At 47.1% G+C, this 19,501-nt stretch overlaps 1 protein-coding gene across 2 annotated transcripts in view; it reads right to left on the minus strand.

The window, feature by feature from the left end:
- Window positions 1-18,537, minus strand: part of RHBDL1 (rhomboid like 1) — a 30,330-nt gene extending 11,793 nt beyond the window's left edge. Inside the window, exons 1-3 of one of the 2 annotated variants that reach the window (XM_087729573.1) lie at window positions 18,334-18,537; window positions 1,976-2,134; window positions 463-687 (exon numbers count right to left, since the gene is read on the minus strand). In XM_087729573.1, coding sequence (XP_087585699.1) covers window positions 463-687; window positions 1,976-2,134; window positions 18,334-18,372 — 423 coding nt within the window. In that variant the 5' untranslated portion in view covers window positions 18,373-18,537. Of the gene's footprint in view, window positions 1-462; window positions 688-1,966; window positions 2,135-18,333 lie in introns of both variants that reach the window. The other variant, XM_087729572.1, reaches the window with a different exon arrangement.
- Window positions 18,538-19,501: the final 964 nt, after the last annotated feature.

The raw sequence follows: 19,501 nt of genomic DNA on the forward strand, positions 1-19,501 counted from the left end.
TTTTCTCTACATTGAATTTCATTTTCTTAGATAGGTGCCCAGGGCTCAAGTTGGTCAAGATCCACCTGGAGCTTGAGCTTATCTTGTAGGGTGTTAGCTTTCCTGCCAGCTTAGTTGCACATTTGCTCCAAATTAGTCTGCAAATGTGATAAATTCCCCTTCTGTTCTGCTCCTCTCCTGCCTTGCTTAGCAATGCAAATTCTGGTCCCAATTGTGATTATATGTTGAAGACTATCTATATTTAAAAATTCAAACACACACACACACACACACACACACACACACACACACACATTTACCACCTTGACCAAAGCATCAGATTGTGCAGACGCTTCTGACCTAGAAATCAAGATTCACAAGACAAAGAGCTGGAGCTGCTTTAAAGGAACTCCTTTCCTTCCCACCCCACCCCCCTGAGTGTGCTGTGCACTTCAACCCTTGGCAAATAGCTCCTGTGCACACCTGGGTGAGTGTGACCACAGCCATGAAGACCGGCGGAGGACAGGCACGGTGCTGGTAGAAGTACCACCGTCGGTGCATCTCACATGGGAGGATCTCGTATGCCACATAGCGCACAAAGCGTTTGTAGAAGCCCAGCCCGGTCTCATCCAGGAGGCCATCCTGAGGCAGGGCCCTCTGTCCATTGGCGATGGCCCGCTTGAAGCTGCTGGAACGTTTGCTGCTGATCTGCAAGGAGAAACAGTGACCCCAACAGCAGGAAAATCACCACCACGTCTTTCATCGTGAACTGCCTCCTAGAGACCCTCCCCAACAATTCCCAACCCTGCCTTTGAGCCAAAAATATCTCCGTGGCAGGATATACCCAGGGGAACATCAGGCTGAGCTGGGAGGTGGGGTTAAACATGTCATCCGTTTGGAATCATTGCGTTGCAAGAAAAGCCAAGCCCTGCCTCCCTGGGAGCTCTCCCAGGTTCTGAAATATCTCTTCTTGACCAATTGTAGAAAAGTGGATACTACTTCTCCAGAATTGTCTCCACAAGTAGCAGCTCCTAGCCAACTTTGATTGATATTTCAGACATTTCATTACCCAACTAGGCAACATCATCAGTGCTAGAAAAGGGGTTAGCAGTGGTTCTGGCACTGATGATCCATAGTTAGGTAATGAAACATCTGTAAGAAAGCAAACCACCTAAAATAGCATTTCTCAACCATAGCAGCTTTAAGATAAATGTGGAACACTGAGAATTGGTCAATATGTCATGCAGCTGCTGAGGTTGAGAAATGTTGGTGTACAGAAGTGGAAAATGTAGTGTTATGGGTTGCCAGCTGCCAGCAGAGCTGGCGGCAGACTCAGACGATGAGGAGGTTGGAGAAGAACTTGGGCCAGTTCTAGGGCCTGGGGAAGGCTCTAATAGATGCTCAGCATCGGAGACAGAGATAGAGCCAGGGCTGTCTGATATTTCCCAGCCACTGGAGAGGCAGCTGCCCTTGGAGGCTGCTATGAGTGAGGAGGAAGAACTGCTGGGGCCTGTTCCAGATGTGTATATGCACAGAACAGTTAGGAGAAGAGAACAATGGAGGACGAGGAGTCGACTGGGGAAGCAAAGCACACGTGGACGCTGAATGGCCTCTCCCTGGCTAAGGAATAAAGTAGAAGGAAAGGGGAGTGGTGGTTGTAGGAGACAACAGTTCGGATTTCTGAAGACTTTGCTCATTGTGTTTTGTGCCACAGAGACTGCTTGCCAGAACTTAAACTGCAGCCTTTCGGCTGGGAGCTCACGGCCTTGCAATTATTGCAAGGAACTGATAAGAAGGGCTGTTGTTGCAGTTAACCCTTTGAAGGACTATTGCCTGGACTTTTCAGTGGGTGAATGCAATTAATTCCCAAGAGGGGGTTTCAGGACAAGGAGTCTGTTTCTTGTTTCTGCTAAGGCTGGGTCAGAAAACGTAGGCCATCCATGCTCAAGAGACTCTGACCCAGCCACATACAGCTGTGGGTACTCACGCCACTGACCAGATCTACCAGCTCCTGATAGCAGATCTGACCCTCGTCGTTGCTCTGTGCCAAGGCCACCAACATCTCCAGTTTTGCAGGATCCAAAGGAAGTTCATGGCTGTGAACCAGGCTGGCGAAGGTCTCCACTCCAACAAAACCGGTGTTTTTGGGATCAAGCTGTCAAAGGAGTGGGGGGGGGGGAAGGGGGGAAGAATCAGCAATGGGCCACCAAGTGGCCCCTATTTTTCTACTTGCCTTTTTTAACGTGCTTTCGAACTGCTAGGTTGGCAGAAGCTGGGACAAGTCACGGGAGCTCACTCCGTTACGCAGCGCCAAGGATTCGAACCGCCGAACTGCCAACTTTTCTAATGGACAAACTCAGCATCTTAGCCACAGAGCTACCGGAATTATTAGAGATGTTATTAGAGATGTCCTATTGGCACATCTGGGAAACCCCAAATCTGAAAGCTTCCAGGTTTTCCCCACCCAAACGAAAGTCCAAGCCCCTGCCCAGCACCCCCATGTCAATCACATGGCCCACAGGCACCGTCCCAACTGGAGATGCCTCCCAGTCACACCCCTCCAGGTGCAGGGCAAGGCGTCCTTGACTCTTGAGAAAGGAACATTAACCCATTTCCCCACAGCAGTGAATGTGGCAGGCCTGAAGGCCCAGAGCAAAAATTGTCTTCCAGGCCTGACACTTCAAATTACCAACATTCATTTAAGGACTGTTCCGAGTTACAACAGACTGGAAACAGGGACTTACAACCAACTCCTGCACTTGGGGCCATCTGAGCATCTCCACAACCAATACAACAGCAGAGTTGGATGGGATCTTGGAGATCTTCTAGTCCAACCCCCTGCCTAGGCAGGAAACTCTCTAGCGTTTCAGACAGATGGCTATCCAACATCTTCTTAAAGACTTCCAGTGTTGGGGCATTCACAACTTCTGGAGGCACCATGTGATCAAACTTTGAACAATTTGCAACTGGCATGTATTGATGATGGTTGCAGCATCCTGTTTGGGGGGGGTGTGTCATATGACCTCTGTTTCTGACCATCCCAGCTGGCCTCTGACAACCACATGATTCACTTAACAATCACAGCGATTTGCTTAACAACCGTAAGGAAAAAAAATGTGGTAAAATTGGATGCAGCTCATTGAATTGGATGCAGCTCACCTTGCTTAGCAATGGAAGTTCTGGCCCCCAGTGGTGTTTACAAATTGAGAACTACCTGCAAGGGAGCCGCGTGGATGAGTGCATGAAGTGAATTCAGTTATGAATTCAGTGTAACAGAATAGAATAGAATAGAATAGAATAGAATAGAATAGGAGAATCGGGAATAGAGTAGAGTATACAATAGAATAGAATGGAATGGAATAGAATAGAGAATCAGGAATAGAGCAGAGCAGAGCAGAATAGAATAGAATAGAGAATCAGGAATATAGAGTAGAGTAGAATCAGGGAATAGAATAGAATAGAAAATCAGGAATAGAGCAGAGTACAATAGAATAGAATGGAATAGAGAATCAGGAGTAGAGTAGAGTAGAGTAGAATAGAATAGAATAGAATAGAATAGAATAGACTCACAGGGCTGAAAGGGACTTTGGAGATCTTCTAGTCCAACCCCTGCCAAAGCCAGAATACCTTATATTATACTTGCTCTCAATCATGCTTTCTTTTTTCTCTGTAGGAACCCAAAACAAATGTTTTCGTCAAGATCTTACCGGAATCCCAGTTTTTGCTGAAAAGTCTCTGTCCTTTGAGTTTCCCCACATCTAGGGGGCCACCCAGTAGCCCCCCCCCCAAATCTCTCTTGGCTAAACAGAGATAGCAAGCAACACTGAAGGTTGAGGAAATCGGTTTTTATTTTTATTTTAGAGAACAGCCGGGCCATGCAGTGAAATAGGAAAGCGAGGGGCTTTGATGAATGTTTGATGAAGACTAGCCCTTTTGCCTTGATAAACATGCTCTGTGTGTGTTGCAATGCCTAAAAGGATCGCCAGCACCTAGCTGAGGGTGCCCAATAACCAAAGATTTCTAGATGTGGCAGAAATAGTACGTGTACACACACACACACACACACACACACACACACAGACACACAGACACACACACACACACACACACACACCTACCCAGTGGTGGGTTTCAAAAATTTTTAGAACCTCTTCTGTAGGTGTGGCCTGCTTTGTGGGAGTGGCTTGCCGGCCATGTGACCGGGTGGGAGTGGCTTGCCAGCCATGTGACCAGGTGAGAGCGTCTTGGCAGTCATGTGACTGGGTGGGTGTGGCCAACTTGTAAAATATGCTGAAACTCACTTAACAACGCTCTTGCTTAGCAACCAAAATGTTGGCTCAGAAACTCTGGCATTTGAAGCACGTAAGTCTTAAAGCTGTCAAGTTACAGGACCCTTGCACCTTTAACACTTTAGAAAAAAAAACCAGGGTTGTTCAAACTTGACATCTTTAAGACATGTGGACTTCAACTCTCAGAATTCCTCCTCCAGTCATGTTGGCTCAGGAACTCTGGCATTGAAGAGTGCAAGTCTTAAAGCTGTCAAGTTACAAGACCCTTGCACCCCTAACCCTTTAGGAAAAAAAACCTAAGGGTGTTCAAACTTGAAAGCTTTAAGACTTGTGGACTTCAACTCCCAGAATTCCTCCTCTCGCTCTTCATCTTGATGATGTCCAGATGCGCAGGGGGAAGGAGCTGGAATCAGTTCTAAACGGCACTGTAAATTTGTGGAACCTCTTCTATAGAAGAGGTTAGAACTGGCAGGAACCCACCCCTGCCCCTACCCCTTATCTCCAGGGAAAAAAACATCACAATGTTTAGAACAGGGAGGGCAAAGGAGGCTTTGGAAGGCTGGTGAGAAAACACGTCCAACGAAAGTCATCCCCAGCTGCAGGCGAACTTATCGCTTCGTCTCGCCCACCAGCTCCTGGAGTTCACTCACTCCAGAGGAAATCTTGACGCACAGATAGTTATTTGGGCATTAGAAGAGATGGGCCTACAACAGCCACAGCCATCCATTCATGCACAGGATAATTTTTTTCTTCTTCTAGGGGTTGAATCTGCAGATTGGAGAGCTGGGGGAAGGTGAAATGTTTGCACATGCTTTCCACAAGTTGGAAACCTTGGGGCGATGTCCAGGTTTTGGTGGCGGGGCCTGTAAAGCGATCCAGGTTACGCCAAGCTGCGCTGGCTGCTGGTTTTATGATGAATTTATATTTACCAACAAAGAAACAAAGGGAGACTTAGTATAGATCTATTTCAAGCTATTTAGCTCTCGTCAGCTAGCCATACCCTTTCTGGGATTCGAACCTGGGCTACATGTACATTAGGGTAGATGTATTAACCTCTAAGCCGAAGAGCCAGCGCTGTCCGAAGACGTCTCTGTGGTTATGTGGCCGGCATGACTCAACGCCGAAGGCGCATGGAACGCTGTTACCTTCCCACCAAAGGTGGTTCCTATTTTTCTACTTTCATTTTTACATGCTTTCGAACTGCTAGGTTCGCAGAAGCTGGGACAAGTCGCAGGAGCTCACTCCATTACCCAGTGCTAGGGATTCGAACCACCAAACTGCCGACCTTTCGACTGACAAGCTCAGTTTCTTAGCCACTGAGCTACTGCGTCCCTTGTCACTAGATTATAGACATACCTAATTCCTGCAACTGTTCATTGTATGATTTAGCCTCCAGACCCCTAATCATCTTTGTTGCTCTTCTCTGTATTTCTAGAGTCTCAACCGGTGGTGGGTTTCAAAATTTTTTAGAACCTCTTCTGTAGGTGTGGCCTGCTTTTTGGGAGTGGCTTGCCAGCCATGTGACTGGGTGGGAGTGGCTTGCCAGCCATGTGACTGGGTGGGCGTGGTCAACTTGTAAAATGTGGTGAAAATCACTTAACAACGCTCTTGCTTAGCAACCAAAATGTTGGCTCAGGAACTCTGGCATTGAAGTGTGCAAGTCTTAAAGCTTTCAAGTCACAAGAACCTTGCACCCCTAACCCTTTAGAAACCCCCCCCCAGGGGTATTCAAAGTTGACAGCTTTAAGACTTGTGGACTTCAACTCCCAGAATTCCTCCTCTTGCTCTTCATCTTGATGATGTGCGGACGGGCGGGGGGAGGGAGCTGGAACTGGTTCTAAACGGCACTGTAGATTTGTGGAACCTCTTCTATAGAAGAGGTTAGAACTGGCAGAAACCCTCCCCTGGTCTCAACATTGATTTTTTATGCCAAGCTGACCCTGAGTAAAGACAGCATTGTAAACCCTCTATTTTTTTTTAATTAAAAAAACCCACCCCCTTCCACATGTTTTCTTATTATCTTATTGGCAGCATTCCTTCTTCAGTTGTATTATCCTAGTATTTAAGGACGTAAGAGCTGGACCAAGCGAACAGCTCATCCTGTCTAGCATTAATCCTACAATTGGAACAAGGACAAAAATTACAGGCCTGTCTCAAAGATCTTGCTGGTTTGGTTATCGACCAATGCAATAAAGCAAATATTGCAATAAAGTGAGACAAACAAATGTTTTGATTTTGCAGTGTGTGTAAAAATGATGGGCATGCTATACGGTCGTCTATTAAAGCGCGCAATAGCATTGTGTGTTTAAAAAAAGCAGACCTGTCTTAAGTGAAAAATACTTTATTGTGAAAAAGTGCTAAGCCTCACTGGAGCCTTCAACGAGTCATAATCATTTCGCCGGTGGAGGTTCTCGTAAAAATAACTAAACATAATAAAGAGAAAGTCAATAAAATAAGATATGGCTGAACAAAACACACATTTTCCAACTTGTTTCTCAACCCAAGCAATGTTACGGTGTCTAGACTTCAACTCCCAGAATCCCCTGGCCACCATGAACTCTGGGAGTTGAAGTCCAGGTATTTCCAACTTGCTAAGGTTGAAGGGCTGGTATTAATGTATACATGCAGTTTATCTCCCCCACCTCAATCCTTGTGGACTCTAAATGGACAGGAGAATGGTGAGAGTTGGAAGTTCACCCATCTTTCAGTGGCCAAGGCTGAGGAACATGGTCTTAAGGGGATTAGTAGGCTAGAGCAGGAATTGGGTAACTATGGCAACTTTGATCCTGGGGACTTCAACTCCCAGAATTCCTGAACCAGCAGCATTCTGGGAATTGAAGTCCACAGGTTGTAAAGTTGCCATAGGTCATATTTTATTGTATTTATATTTATTAGTTTGTCAAACAGGTACAAGGACATGGACATGAACGAAAGAAATGAGTACATATAAACGGGGAGAGTAGGACAGGGGCGGTAGGCATGCTGGTGCGCTTATGCACGCCCTCTTTATGGACCCCTTAGGAATGGGGTGAGGTCAGTGGTGAAATTTAATTTTTTTTACTACTGGTTCTGTGGGCGTGGCTTAATGGGCGTGGTGTGGCTTGGTGTCCATGGCTTGGTGGGCGTGGCAGAGGAATGATACTGCAAAGTCTCCATTCCAACCCCACTCTGGGGGCAGCCAGAGATGGTATTTGTCGGTTCTCCGAACTACTCAAAATTTCCGCTATTGGTTCTCTGAACTACTCAAAATCTCTGCTACTGGTTCTCTGAACTACTCAAAATCTCTGCTACTGGTTCTCGGAACTACTCAAAATTTCTACTACCGGTTCTCTGAATTACTCAAAATCTCTGGTACTGGTTCTCGGAACTACTCAAAATCACTGCTACTGGTTCTCTGAACTACTCAAAATCTCTGCTACTGGTTCTCTGAACTACTCAAAATCTCTGCTACCGGTTCTCAGAACTACTCAAAATTTCCACTACCGGTTCTCTGAACTACTCAAAATCTCTGCTACTGGTTCTCTGAACTACACAAAATCTCTGCTACCGGTTCTCAGAACTACTCAAAATTTCCACTACCGGTTCTCTGAACTACTCAAAATCTGCTACTGGTTCTCTGAACTACTCAAAAATTTCCGCTACCGGTTCTCCGAACTACTCAAAATTTCCACTGCCGATTCTCCGAACTACTCAAAATCTCTGCTACTGGTTCTCCAAACTACTCAAAATCTCTGCTACCGGTTCTCCAGATCCTGTCAGGGCCTGCTGGATTTTCACCCTTGGGTGAGGTCCACAGTAGACAGTTTAATGCTGAAGCTGTGTAAGTTTGAAGCTGTGGAGCTGAGCTAGCGGGAACAGAGGAGACATACTGGAAATCCTTGACTTACAACATTTCATTTAGTAACCGTTCCAAGTTACAACATCTCTGAAAAAAGGGACTTGCGACCGTTTTTCACTCTGACGACCATTGCAACATTCCCCCAGGGTCATGTGGTTAAAATTCAGACAGTTGACAACTGCCTCCTATTTATGATGGTTGCGATGTCCCGAGGATCACGTGATCCCCTTTTGCGACCTTCTGACGGAAAAAAAATTCACAACGAAAATTTACAAATATTTATTAGAAGTAACATTAGAAGAAGAAAAAGTTAAAGGTTGCATGATAGCGTGGGCCAAAAACTTTGGCTACAACATAAATCTAGTGGATTGGGAAGGAATTTAGAACACAAATGATAAATTAACATGATCAGCAGCATTTAAAGAAAATATATACAAAATGTTTTATTGTTGGCATTTATCACCAACAAGATTGGCTAAAATGTACCCAAATATGAAGCCGACCTGCTGGAAGTGTAAAAAAGTACAAGGGACTTATTATCACATATGGTGAACCTGCCTGGAAACCCAAAAATATTGGACAAAAATTTGGAAATGGGTGCAAGAAATTACAGGAGAACAGATAAAATACAAACCCGAAATCTTTCTACTGGGAATAATCAAAGGGAAATATACAAAGAAAATTAAGTACCTATTAACACATCTGCTAACTACAGCTAGAATAGCATTTGCCCAATGTTGGAAACAATTAGACGAATTAGTGATTAAAAAAACTTTGGATTGTGCAGAGATGGACAAATTAATACTGAAATTAAAAGATAAAAAAGAGTCAGAATATTATGAAATTTGGAACAATTGGTACAAATGGCTACAAAACAAGAATAAAATTAATTAAGCCAAAAAACAATATATATATAAATATATATATATATAGAACTGTGTATAAAGGTGTGTAAATATAGAAACGAAATATTATATACATGTACAGGTATGATGACATAACAATGTTGATGTAATGACTGTAAGGTGTTGTAGAAGGGAAAAAATAATTTTAAAAAATCTGCTAAATAAATAAATAAATAAATAAATAAATAAATAAATAAATAAAATTCAGAGAGTTGACAACTGCCTCCTATTTTTGACAGTTGCGATATCCCGAGGATCACGTGATCCCCTGTTGCGACCTTCTGACGAAGAAAAGGGGAGGGAGGGTCAGATTCACTTAACAATCAAAGTTACTAATTTAACAACGGCAGGGATTCTCTGAACAACTGCGGCCAGAAAGAAAGGTTGCAAAAAGTGCAACAACAGTCTTGCTTAGCAAGTGAGCCTCTATTCTGAGCTCAATTGTGCCTGTTTGTTGAGGACTATCCCCGTATCACAGTATAAAATGGACCACATTGGGGGGCTCCAGACTTCATAGATCCTGATTTAGCAAAGAAGTGAAAAAACCCCAAACTTGGATGTTGGCAGACATGGGTGCCACCCTCCCTTTGTAAATACCAGAAGGATTACAATTAAAGCTTCACGTCTCCACGCAGCTGCTCTTTATCTCTCCCTTTGCAAGGCGGTGAGAGAGAAAGCAAAGCTTTTCCCGTGGATTATATAGGTCGCGCATTTACAGGAGTAGATTCTTTTGTGAGTTCTTGCCCAACACTGGCACAGCCTCAAACACACATCAAGGACCAGGCAGGGGAAGGAGAGGAAAAGGCAACCCGTTTACCAGCACAGATGCTCGGCACCTGACACGGGAAATAATGGGAGACCTGGGTTTTCTACTCTGGGCTGCAATGCTTGGGAGAGAAGCAGCGCAGAACTAAGGAGAAATTTCCTGATGTGAGAACAATTAAAGAACGGTTGCAGGAGCTGGGTACGTCTAGTTTGATGAAAAGAAGGACCAGAGGAGACATGATAGCAGTCTTCCAATATCTCAGGGGCTGCCACAAAGAAGAGAGAGTCAAGCTATTCTCCAAAGCACCTGGGGGTAGAACAAGAAGCAATGGGTGGAAATTAATCAAGGAAAGAAGCAACTTAGAACTAAGGAAGAATTTCCTGACAGTTAGAACAATTAACCAGTGCAAAAACTTGCCTCCAGAAATTGTGAATGCTCCAACACTGGAGGTTTTAAATAAGATGTTGGATAACCATTTTTCTGAAGTGGTGTAGGGTTTCCTGTCTAGGCAGGGGGTTGGACTAGAAGACCTCCAAGGTCCCTTCCAACTATGTTATTCTATTCTATTCTATTCTAATTCATCATAGGTATGGCTTGGCTTCAGAAGCCTGGCTTCTCTTCATCTACTAACACATGTTAACAGAGTTGGAAGGGATCTTGGAGGTCATCTACTCCAACCACCCCATCCAAGCGGAAGACCCTACACCATTTCTGACAAATGGCCACCCAGTCTCTTCTTGAAAGTTTCCATTGTTGGAGCATTCACCACTTCTGGAGGCAACTTCTGTTCCATGGGTTCATTGTTCTCACTGTCAGAAAATTCCTCCCTATTTCCAGGTTGAATCTCTCCTTGATCAGTTTCCATCCATTATTCCTTGTCTGTCCTTAGGGTGCCTTGGAGAATAGCTTGACCCCCTCCTCTCTGTGGCAGCCCTTCAAATATTGGAAGACTGCTATCCTGTCTCCGTTGGTCCTTCTCTTCACTAGACTAGCCAGGCCCAGTTCCTGCAACAGTTCATCGCATGTTTTAGTCTCTAGGCCTTTGATCATCTTAGATATTTAGATAATTAACAGTGTTCGAAGGGACCTTGTAGGTCATCTAGTCCAACCCCCTGCCCAAGCAGGGGACCCTACACCATTTCTGACAGATGGCAGTCTAGTCTCTTCTTGAAAGCCTCCAGTGATGAAGCTCCCACAACTTCCAAAGGCAACTTCTGTTCCATGGGTTGATTGTTCTCACTGTCAGAAAATTCCTCCTTATTTCCAGGTTGAATCTCTCCTTGATCAGTTTCCATCCATTATTCCTTGTCTGGATTTCAGGTGCTTTGGAAAACAGCTTGACCCCCCTCCTCTCTGTGGCAGCTCCTCAAATATTGGAAGGCTACTATCCTGTCTCCCCTGGTCCTTCTCTTCACTAGACTAGCCAGGCCCAGTTCCTGCAACCGTCCATTGTACGTTTTAGTCTCCAGTCCCCTTATCATCCTGGTTGCTCTTCTCTGCATTCTTTCTAGAGTCTCAACATCGTTTTTATAATGTGGTGACCAAAACTGGATGCAGTAGTTGTGGGTGCTCCATCCCTGGAGGTTTTAAAGAACAGATGGGAAAGCCATTTTTCTGGAAATGGTATAAGCACTCCTTCTTGAGCAGAGGGATGGACTAGAAGACCTTCAAGGTCCCTTCCAACTCTGTTATTCTGCTTGGTGGGGAAAATCATTTAAAAGCTGTAGGGAATGCAAGACCAAAATGAGCGATAGATGAAGACAGAGTTGGAGACAAAGATGATACCTGTTCTGTCCAGCCTAGTCCCACCTCTCTCAAACAGTCCAATGAACACAGAGATAAAAGGTAAAGGTTCCCCTCACACACATGCACTAGTTGTTCCCAACTCTAGGGGGCAGGGCTCATCTCCATTTCAAAGCCCAAGAGCCAGCACTGTCCAAAGATGTCACCATGGTCATGTGGCCAGCATGACTAAATGCCAAAGGTGCATGGAACGCTGTTACCTTCCAACCCAAAGGTGGTTCCTATTTTTCTACTTGCATTTTTATGTTCTTTCGAACAGCTAGGTTGGCAGAAGCTGAGACAAGTAACGGGAACTCACTCCGTTACACGACGCTAGGGATTCGAACCACCGAATTGTCGACCTTTCTGATTGACAAGCTCAGCGTCTTAGCCACTGTACCACTGCAGCGGGAGGGGGGGGGAGAAACTCTTTTGGGAAGGGTGACCTGTGGTCTTGAATGCACCAAAGCATTACGGATGCATTTATGGTCCAATGCATTTCCTGAACTCTTCTCACCAGCCCAGCTGCAAATCTCAGCTGGGCTGAAATTTATTTATTCAATTTTGATCCAGCTTTTATAGTTTAAATAAATAATTCAAAGTGGTGAACATACCTAAGATTTCTTCCTAGTCTTATTTTCCCCACAACTGGCATACAGCCCTGGCCCCTTGTCTGCCTCTGACGCAGAGCCCTCATCAGAGTCTTCCCCAGACTCCAGGACTGGCCCATCTTCCTCCCCAACCTCCTCACTGTCCGAATCTGTTGCCAGCTCCACTGGCCACTGTGGTGGGCCACAACAGCTATTCTTTTTGGGAGCGCGGGATCTATGCTGACCTCTCAGGTCTTCCCAGCCAGGGAACCAACCCTCCTTGCCAATTCATTTCTTACGTTTACATCTACACATAAGCATCGGAAAGTATAGTATCTGTTGCTCCCCTAGCAACAACACGAAGCAAGCGTTTGTTGCACACTCTGCTTTTAACATGTGCAAAAACCTGACGCACATCTGTTCTTATGCGTGCCTTAAAGCGGTCAAGGTCCAGTTGCATTATTTTAAGGAGAAAAATCCCCCCCTTCAGTTCCCCCCCCTTCAGTGCCAATCGAAGCCTCTCATCAAAAAAGTCGCACGCAGCAGGCAGCCGCACCAAAGAATCCCATTCATGGCAGGCGTCTCTAGCAAAAGAGCCAAGCTGCACGACCAGCTCACCTGGTACGTTACGGTTCTGATCAGCTGAGCTGGCTTACAAGCAAATGTGTATTTCCATAATGCACGAAACAACCAGGCCAACTGAATTTTGAACTTAAGGAGGCTGTCTTGACTCAAGGAAAATGTGACTCCTCTCCCCATTTCACAGAAGGGAATGTGAAGACTGACACACCCTATGGCTGCGATGGTGAACCTGTTCTGACCCCCCTCGTTCCACACCAAAGCACACTCTGATAGAGAATAGAGAAATTACGGCATTTAATTAACAGACAAACAGGTCCTTGGCAGCAACCCGGCACAGACAAGCTTGGGCAGCAATAAACACAGATAACGCTTGGAAGCAATCCAGCCTGCCAAGCTCATACAGAGTTCTCCGACATTCGATTCTGTGTTGACTTCTGCAAAGAAGGGCGTGTGCACAAGCAGTCCTTTTATAGTCTGGAGAGGAGTCTAATGACCACCAGCTGAGTGCAATTACCTCCTGTAACTGCGCAACTGTTCCTGACGCCTATTAGCTCTTCGATGCTGTGCATCCAGGAACAACTCACTACTGTCGTCTGGCTCACTCTCCCTTGTCTCCTCCCCACTGGTCCAAGGCTCAGGCGCCTCCTGGTGGCCAACTAGCCTCTCTGCGCCCTGCTCAGAATCAGAACCCTGTCCAGGGTCCTCCACATCTTCCAGAGCTGACTCATAGGGCCCCTCACTGTCGGAGTCTGGTGGCAGCTCCAATGGCTCCTGCTGGGCCACAACAGAACCAGGACGAAAGAGGACGAAACAGAAGCTCACAAAAGAAAACAATCTTACCTCTGAAGGGCTTGGGATGTCCCACCTCCCGCTGGCCAGTTGGCTCTTCAGGTCTCTGCTGCGCATGCACGCAAGTCAGCACATGGGCAGGTTTGTGCATGCGTGCACCTTTCAGTTTGGGCATGCCCACGCATGCACTTTTGGGCCCTCGGCGTCTAAAAGCTTCGCCCTCACTGCCCCATGGACTTCCTAAAAACTACTTGCCCAATCTGTGAAGCTGAGTACGCTTCCAAGAGAGGAAACTCAACTAAGCCTGGAGGGATTAATTTCTGAGGAAAGGCAAACAGGTTTACTCACTTTATGGAACTATCCAGCGGAGAAGTTTGCCGCTGATTAAATGTAAACAGGACTGAAGCAAAAACCAGGGAAGAACCGAGATTTCACCTCTCAAACTTCTTCCAAGTTTGGGATTCAGGCTTGTCGAACGTGTCTGCTTTTCACAGATCCCATGCGCTGAAGGCATCACGAATGCTCTCTAGCTATCAGCCCCTTGTGGCTGGGTTCACACAGCCTCGGAATCCCGATTAACAGAACACAAGCGCTACCATCGCCCAGTTCAAAGTTAGAAATTAGAGTGTGGCAAGAGATGAAAAATTAACAACAGGAATTAAATTTTTAAAAAAGGGATGATTAAAGCAAACAATGGTAATGAAATATGGGGGGATTTTATAAAATCAGTGTTGATGGAAGGCAAAGGGAATAAAGCCACTCAAGAATACATGTTGTTTTGGAGGGGACAAAGGCACAATTGGAACATATTGTATATCTTTTAGTTGTTATAGAAGAAGATATAGATAGATAGATAGATAGATAGATAGATAGATAGATAGATAGATAGATAGATAGATAGATAGATAGTTATAGATAGATAGTTATAGATAGATATAGATATAGATATAGATATAGATATAGAGATAGAGATAGAGATAGATACAGATACAGATACAGATACACACACACACACACACACACACACACACACACACACACACTGTTTCCCTGAAAGACCTCCCCGGATAATAAGCCCAATTGGGCTTTTGAGTGCATGCGCTAAAAAAAGCCCACCCTGAAAATACCACAACACAGCAGCAGCCATGAGGTGACCACTCTCGCCTCCTCCTGCACCTCCAAAATAATAAGACCTCCCCGAAAATAAGGCCAAGCATTTGGGGGGGGTGAAAAAGAAAATAAGACCTTGTCTTATTTTCAGGGAAACACAGTACACACACACAAACACACATATACATACATATGCATACATACACACACATATACATACATATACATACATACATATGCACACACACACACACAAGGAAAAAACACAAATATTACAGTGCACCCCACCATATATATGATCTGGGGGGGTGTGCACTGTAATATTTGTATTTTTCCCCTTTTTTGGTGTTTATATGTACTATGTATTATTTGTATTTAAAATTTAAAAAAAAACATATGTATGTATGTATGTATGTATGTATGTATGTATGTATGTATGTATGTATGTATTGTGTCACAGCCCCTGGTATGCCCAAATATGGGAGGGAGCATACTGCTTCCCTTTTCTGTCTATCGGCTCACTCTGGGAGCCATCCAGGCAGAAAGTCATTTTTTTTATGTTGCCTTGTTACATTTGTGTTGCAATTGTGCTGATAAATAAATAAAGTGAGACTAGTATAGATCTATTTCAAGCTATTTAGCTATGGCTAGCTGATGAGAGCTAAATAGCTTGAAATAGATCTATACTAGTCTCCCTTTATTTATTTATCAGCACAAATGCAACACACACGCACACACACACACATATACATACATACATACATACATACATACATACATACATACATACATAGGCAACTTTTAAAATGTGTTTCTATGGCAGGGGTATCAAACCTCCATTCACCTCCGTGGGCAGAGGGGAGTGGGGGGAGGAGACGGGATGGATGCCTCCTGCAGTATGGGGCATTGGGGGGGCACACACGACCCCCTCTGCCCTGTTTTTGACCTTCCTGGCCTCCAGCAGCTGCCGGCCAAAAACAGGCCGTGGGGGGGGGGGCACATGCAGCCTGTTTGGCTGGCAGAGGCACTGATGGATGGTCCTTTGGCATTTCCAGGCCAGCTCCACAGGCCAGATCCGACCGGCGGGCCTTGTGTTTGCCAACCCTGTCTATGGAGACTCTCAAGTCAGGACAGAGTTGTCCCAAACAGGCTTCTGAAGAAGAACTGAAGAAGCTTCTTGGATGAGAAGTGCAACGTCTTCAAGAATAAAATGAAGTCCAGTTGCCTTGTGAAAAAGCACCTTTCGGTTTTTGTAATAAGGCTGGACCAACTCCCTCTAAAAGTTGCCATGGTTGAGAAACACTGGAGTAAATGTGCGGTAGGGATTCAGCTGCCACACTCAAAGCTGTACCTCCATTTGAGCCTCAGTCCAAAACCTCGGTTGCTAACTAAGCAACTGGATGTGAAAGTTGGACCACAAGGAAGGCTGAGCGCCAAAGAATGGAGGCCTTTGAACTCTGGAGAAAACTCCTGCGAGTCCCTTGGACTGCAAGGCCATCCAACCGGTCAGTCCTAGAGGAGATCAACCCTGACTGCTCTTTAGAAGGCCAGACCCTGAAGAGGAAACTCAAGGACTTTGGCCACCTAATGAGAAGGGAGGACTCACTGGAGAAGAGCCTCATGCTGGGAACGATGGAGGGCAAAAGAAGAAGAAGGGGACGACAGAGAGTGAGGGGGCTGGATGGAGTCACTGAAGCAGTCGGCATGAGCTTAAATGGACTCCAGAGGATGGTAGAGGAAAGGAAGGCCTGGAGGAACATTGTCCTTGGGGTCACAATGGGTCGGACACCACTTTGCAACTAACAACAACAACAACTAAGTAAGAGCTTCAAGGATTTCTTATAGCTCGGCAGGAATCCTATCGACCTTTTGGAAAACTCTCAAAATTTGTTTTTTTCAGCAAACCTCAAAAAAAAAAAAAAAAAAAGGAGCCTACAAGATGCTTCCACGATGGGTGAGCTTTCCAAACACTCTCTCTTGATTTTGTTTATAATTCCATTGCTTTTAACAGCTATTTAAGATGTGGTTTTTGCTCATTTTGTACTACAGGTAGTCCTCAAGTTACAACCGCAACAGAGCCCAACATTTAGGCCTCTAAGTGAAATATTCGTTAAGTGAGTTTTTGCCCCCTTTTACAATCTTTCTTGCCACAGTCGTTGAGCGAATCGCAGTTAAGTTAGCCACACAGTTGTTAAATGAGTTTGGTTTCCCCCCCTCCTAGACTCTGCTGGCCAGAAGATAGCAAAAGGGGAATTACATGACCACGGCAATTGTCATAAAGGTGAGTCAGTTGCCTAGCGTCTGAATTTTAATCACATGGCCAGGGGGATGCCGCGATGGTCGTAAGTGTGAAAAATGTTTATAACTTTTTTCAGTACTGTTGTAACTTTGAACCATCACTAAATGAAACTGTTGTAAGCCAAGAACTACCTGTATTCTGTGCTGCCCAGTCACATTTGTGAGATTTGGGGGGGAGGTAGATTAATTTTAACAGATTTAACAGAGTTGGAAGGGACCTTGCAGGTCATCTAGTCCAACCCTCTGCCCAGACAGGAGACCCTACATCTGCCTCTACCGAGGATCGAACTCACAACCTCCCAATTGTGAGGCGAGAGCTCCACCTCTAGGCCACAGCATCTATACCACAGCCCTGCAGAGCAGGCTGGCATGATTATGCCCAGTTAAGAACAGGGTGGTTCAAGGTTGCCCCAAAGGAGCCCAGAGGAAATAAAATTGGACCTGAGACCATGATAATTTTCTTCCTCACCGACCCCTGAAATTCTGAAAAATCAGCTTTTATCCAGATTTTTTCCGTAAGGTGCCAGTTTCAAGGGGGAAAAGGGTGCCCGGGTTCAACCAAAACTCCCCCCTCCCCCGCCCAGGCTGGCAATCCGAGGCTGGGGCAAATTCTCCTTCCTGGTCGGGGGGCAAATCCAGAGGAATCTCTCAATCGGCAGAAAAATGCTCCGAGTGAAGACAGCCCAGCCTTGAGGTCTGTTTGTGCCAGGGACGCTGGGGGGCACTTAGTTAATGCATTACTGGGGACCTCTAAGTCCTTTCTTGGAAGCCGGTGGCATCAACCCCCCCCCCAAGCCCGGGTTTCCCCCCTCTCCCTCCCTCAAACTCATGCGTCTGTTATTTTGGATGCAGGCCGAGCATGCCAGGGCTGCGAGCGATGGGCACGGTACTGCCGTGCTGCACGTTGCTCCCCCAAGCCCGATCCTGTTGCAGCAGCCGGTACGCCTCTCCCTTGGCACCGGTTGCCCAGGTTCGGAGGACCCCCCCAAAAAAACCCCTACCACCGGAGCACGGATAACCCTATGCATGCCCCCCCCAAATACCTCTATCTGATGAATGCAAGGCAAACGCCCTGCGCCCGATCCAGCCGCCCAACTCGCGCCCGACTTGCGCTGCGCTACGCGTGCCGCGGCCAACCTTACGCGCGGATTTGGGGTTGGGGACAGTCTTCCGACTACCCTGCCCGGACTGCGCGTATCCAAGGAGGGATGCGCGCATCCAAGGAGGGATGCGCGCAGCCGGGCAGGAGAACCGGAGCCCCCCTCCCGTCCGAAGGAAGCTTGGCACGCATTTTAGCATCGGATGGAGAGCAGCACCCGATGGGGGGCTCGCGCCTGGACTCAGCCCCCAGCCCACCCCGGTCCCCGATGGCTACGCAACCCCGGTCCCCGTTGCCCGGGCTCACCTGCTCCTGAACGAGCTGCCGCAACGAGCTCCTCTCCATATACCCGCGGCTGGCGGCGCTGGCGGCCGAGGAAGAGGAGGAAGAGGAAGGCACCACCGGCGGGGAGCCCAGGATGAAGCACCTTCCCCTTCCCCGCCGCCGCCGCTGCCGCCGGGCAGGTGATCCAGAGCCAGAGCTGGCAGCAGCAGCAGCAGCAGCGGCCGGGGCTCCAACGTGAGTGGCAGCCGAGCGGGAGGGGACGGAGGGAGGGAAAGGGAGGGGAGGAGAGGCTACGACAGCCGGCGGGCGGGGCCGGAGAGGGCGTTGCGCAGGGAAGGAGGGAGCCCTGGGCTCCTCCCCCGAGCCGGGCGGACGGGGCGGGAGGGGGACCTCAAGTGAATGATAAAATAACAAGAGGTGGAAGGGACCTGGGAAGTCTTCTAGTCCGACCCGCCTGCTCAAGCAGGAGACCCTGCACCATTTCAGACAAATGCCTTGTCCGTCTCTTTTATAAAGCCTCCAGAGCTTGTTGGATCCGCTGTTCCGGGAGGTGGGGAGGAGGAGGGAGGAGCAGAGAACTCGAGAGGAGGAGGGGGAGAAGAAGAGGAGGCAGGAGCAGAGGAGTTGGGAGGAGCAGAGGAGGGAGGAGGAGAGGGGAGCAGAGGAGGGGGTGGAGGAGAAGAAGAGGGGAGAAGGAGGGAGGAGGAGAGGAGGGGTGGAGAACGAGAGGGAGGAGTGGAGGAGAGGAGGGAGGAGCAGAGGATGAGGGAGGAGCAGAGGAGTTGGGAGGAGCAGAGGAGGGAGGAGCAGGGGAGAAGGAGGGAGGACAGAAGAGAAGAGGGGAGAAGAAGGGAGGAGCAGAGAAGGGGTGGAAGAGGAGAGGGAGGAGTGGAGGAGAGGAGGGAGGAGCAGAGGATGAGGGAGGAGCAGAGGAGTTGGGAGGAGCAGAGGGGAGAAGGAGGGAGGACAGAGAAGAGGGGAGAAGGAGGGAGGAGCAGAGGAGGGGTGGAAGAGGAGAGGGAGGAATGGAGGAGAGGAGGGAGGAGCAGAGGAGGAGGAGAGAGGACAAGGAGGGAGGAGGACGGAGGAGCAGAGGAAGAGGGTTGGAGGAGAAGGAGAGGAGAAGAGGAAGAGGAAGAGGAAGAAGAGGAAGGGGTCCATCAACTGGTCCAGTCTCAGCCCAGTTGAG

Source organism: Thamnophis sirtalis, unplaced genomic scaffold, assembly GCF_051295495.1.
Source record: "Thamnophis sirtalis isolate CommonGarterSnake01/CBP01778 unplaced genomic scaffold, rThaSir2_p1.2 scaffold_14, whole genome shotgun sequence".
Classification (NCBI taxonomy): Eukaryota; Metazoa; Chordata; class Lepidosauria; order Squamata; family Natricidae; genus Thamnophis; species Thamnophis sirtalis.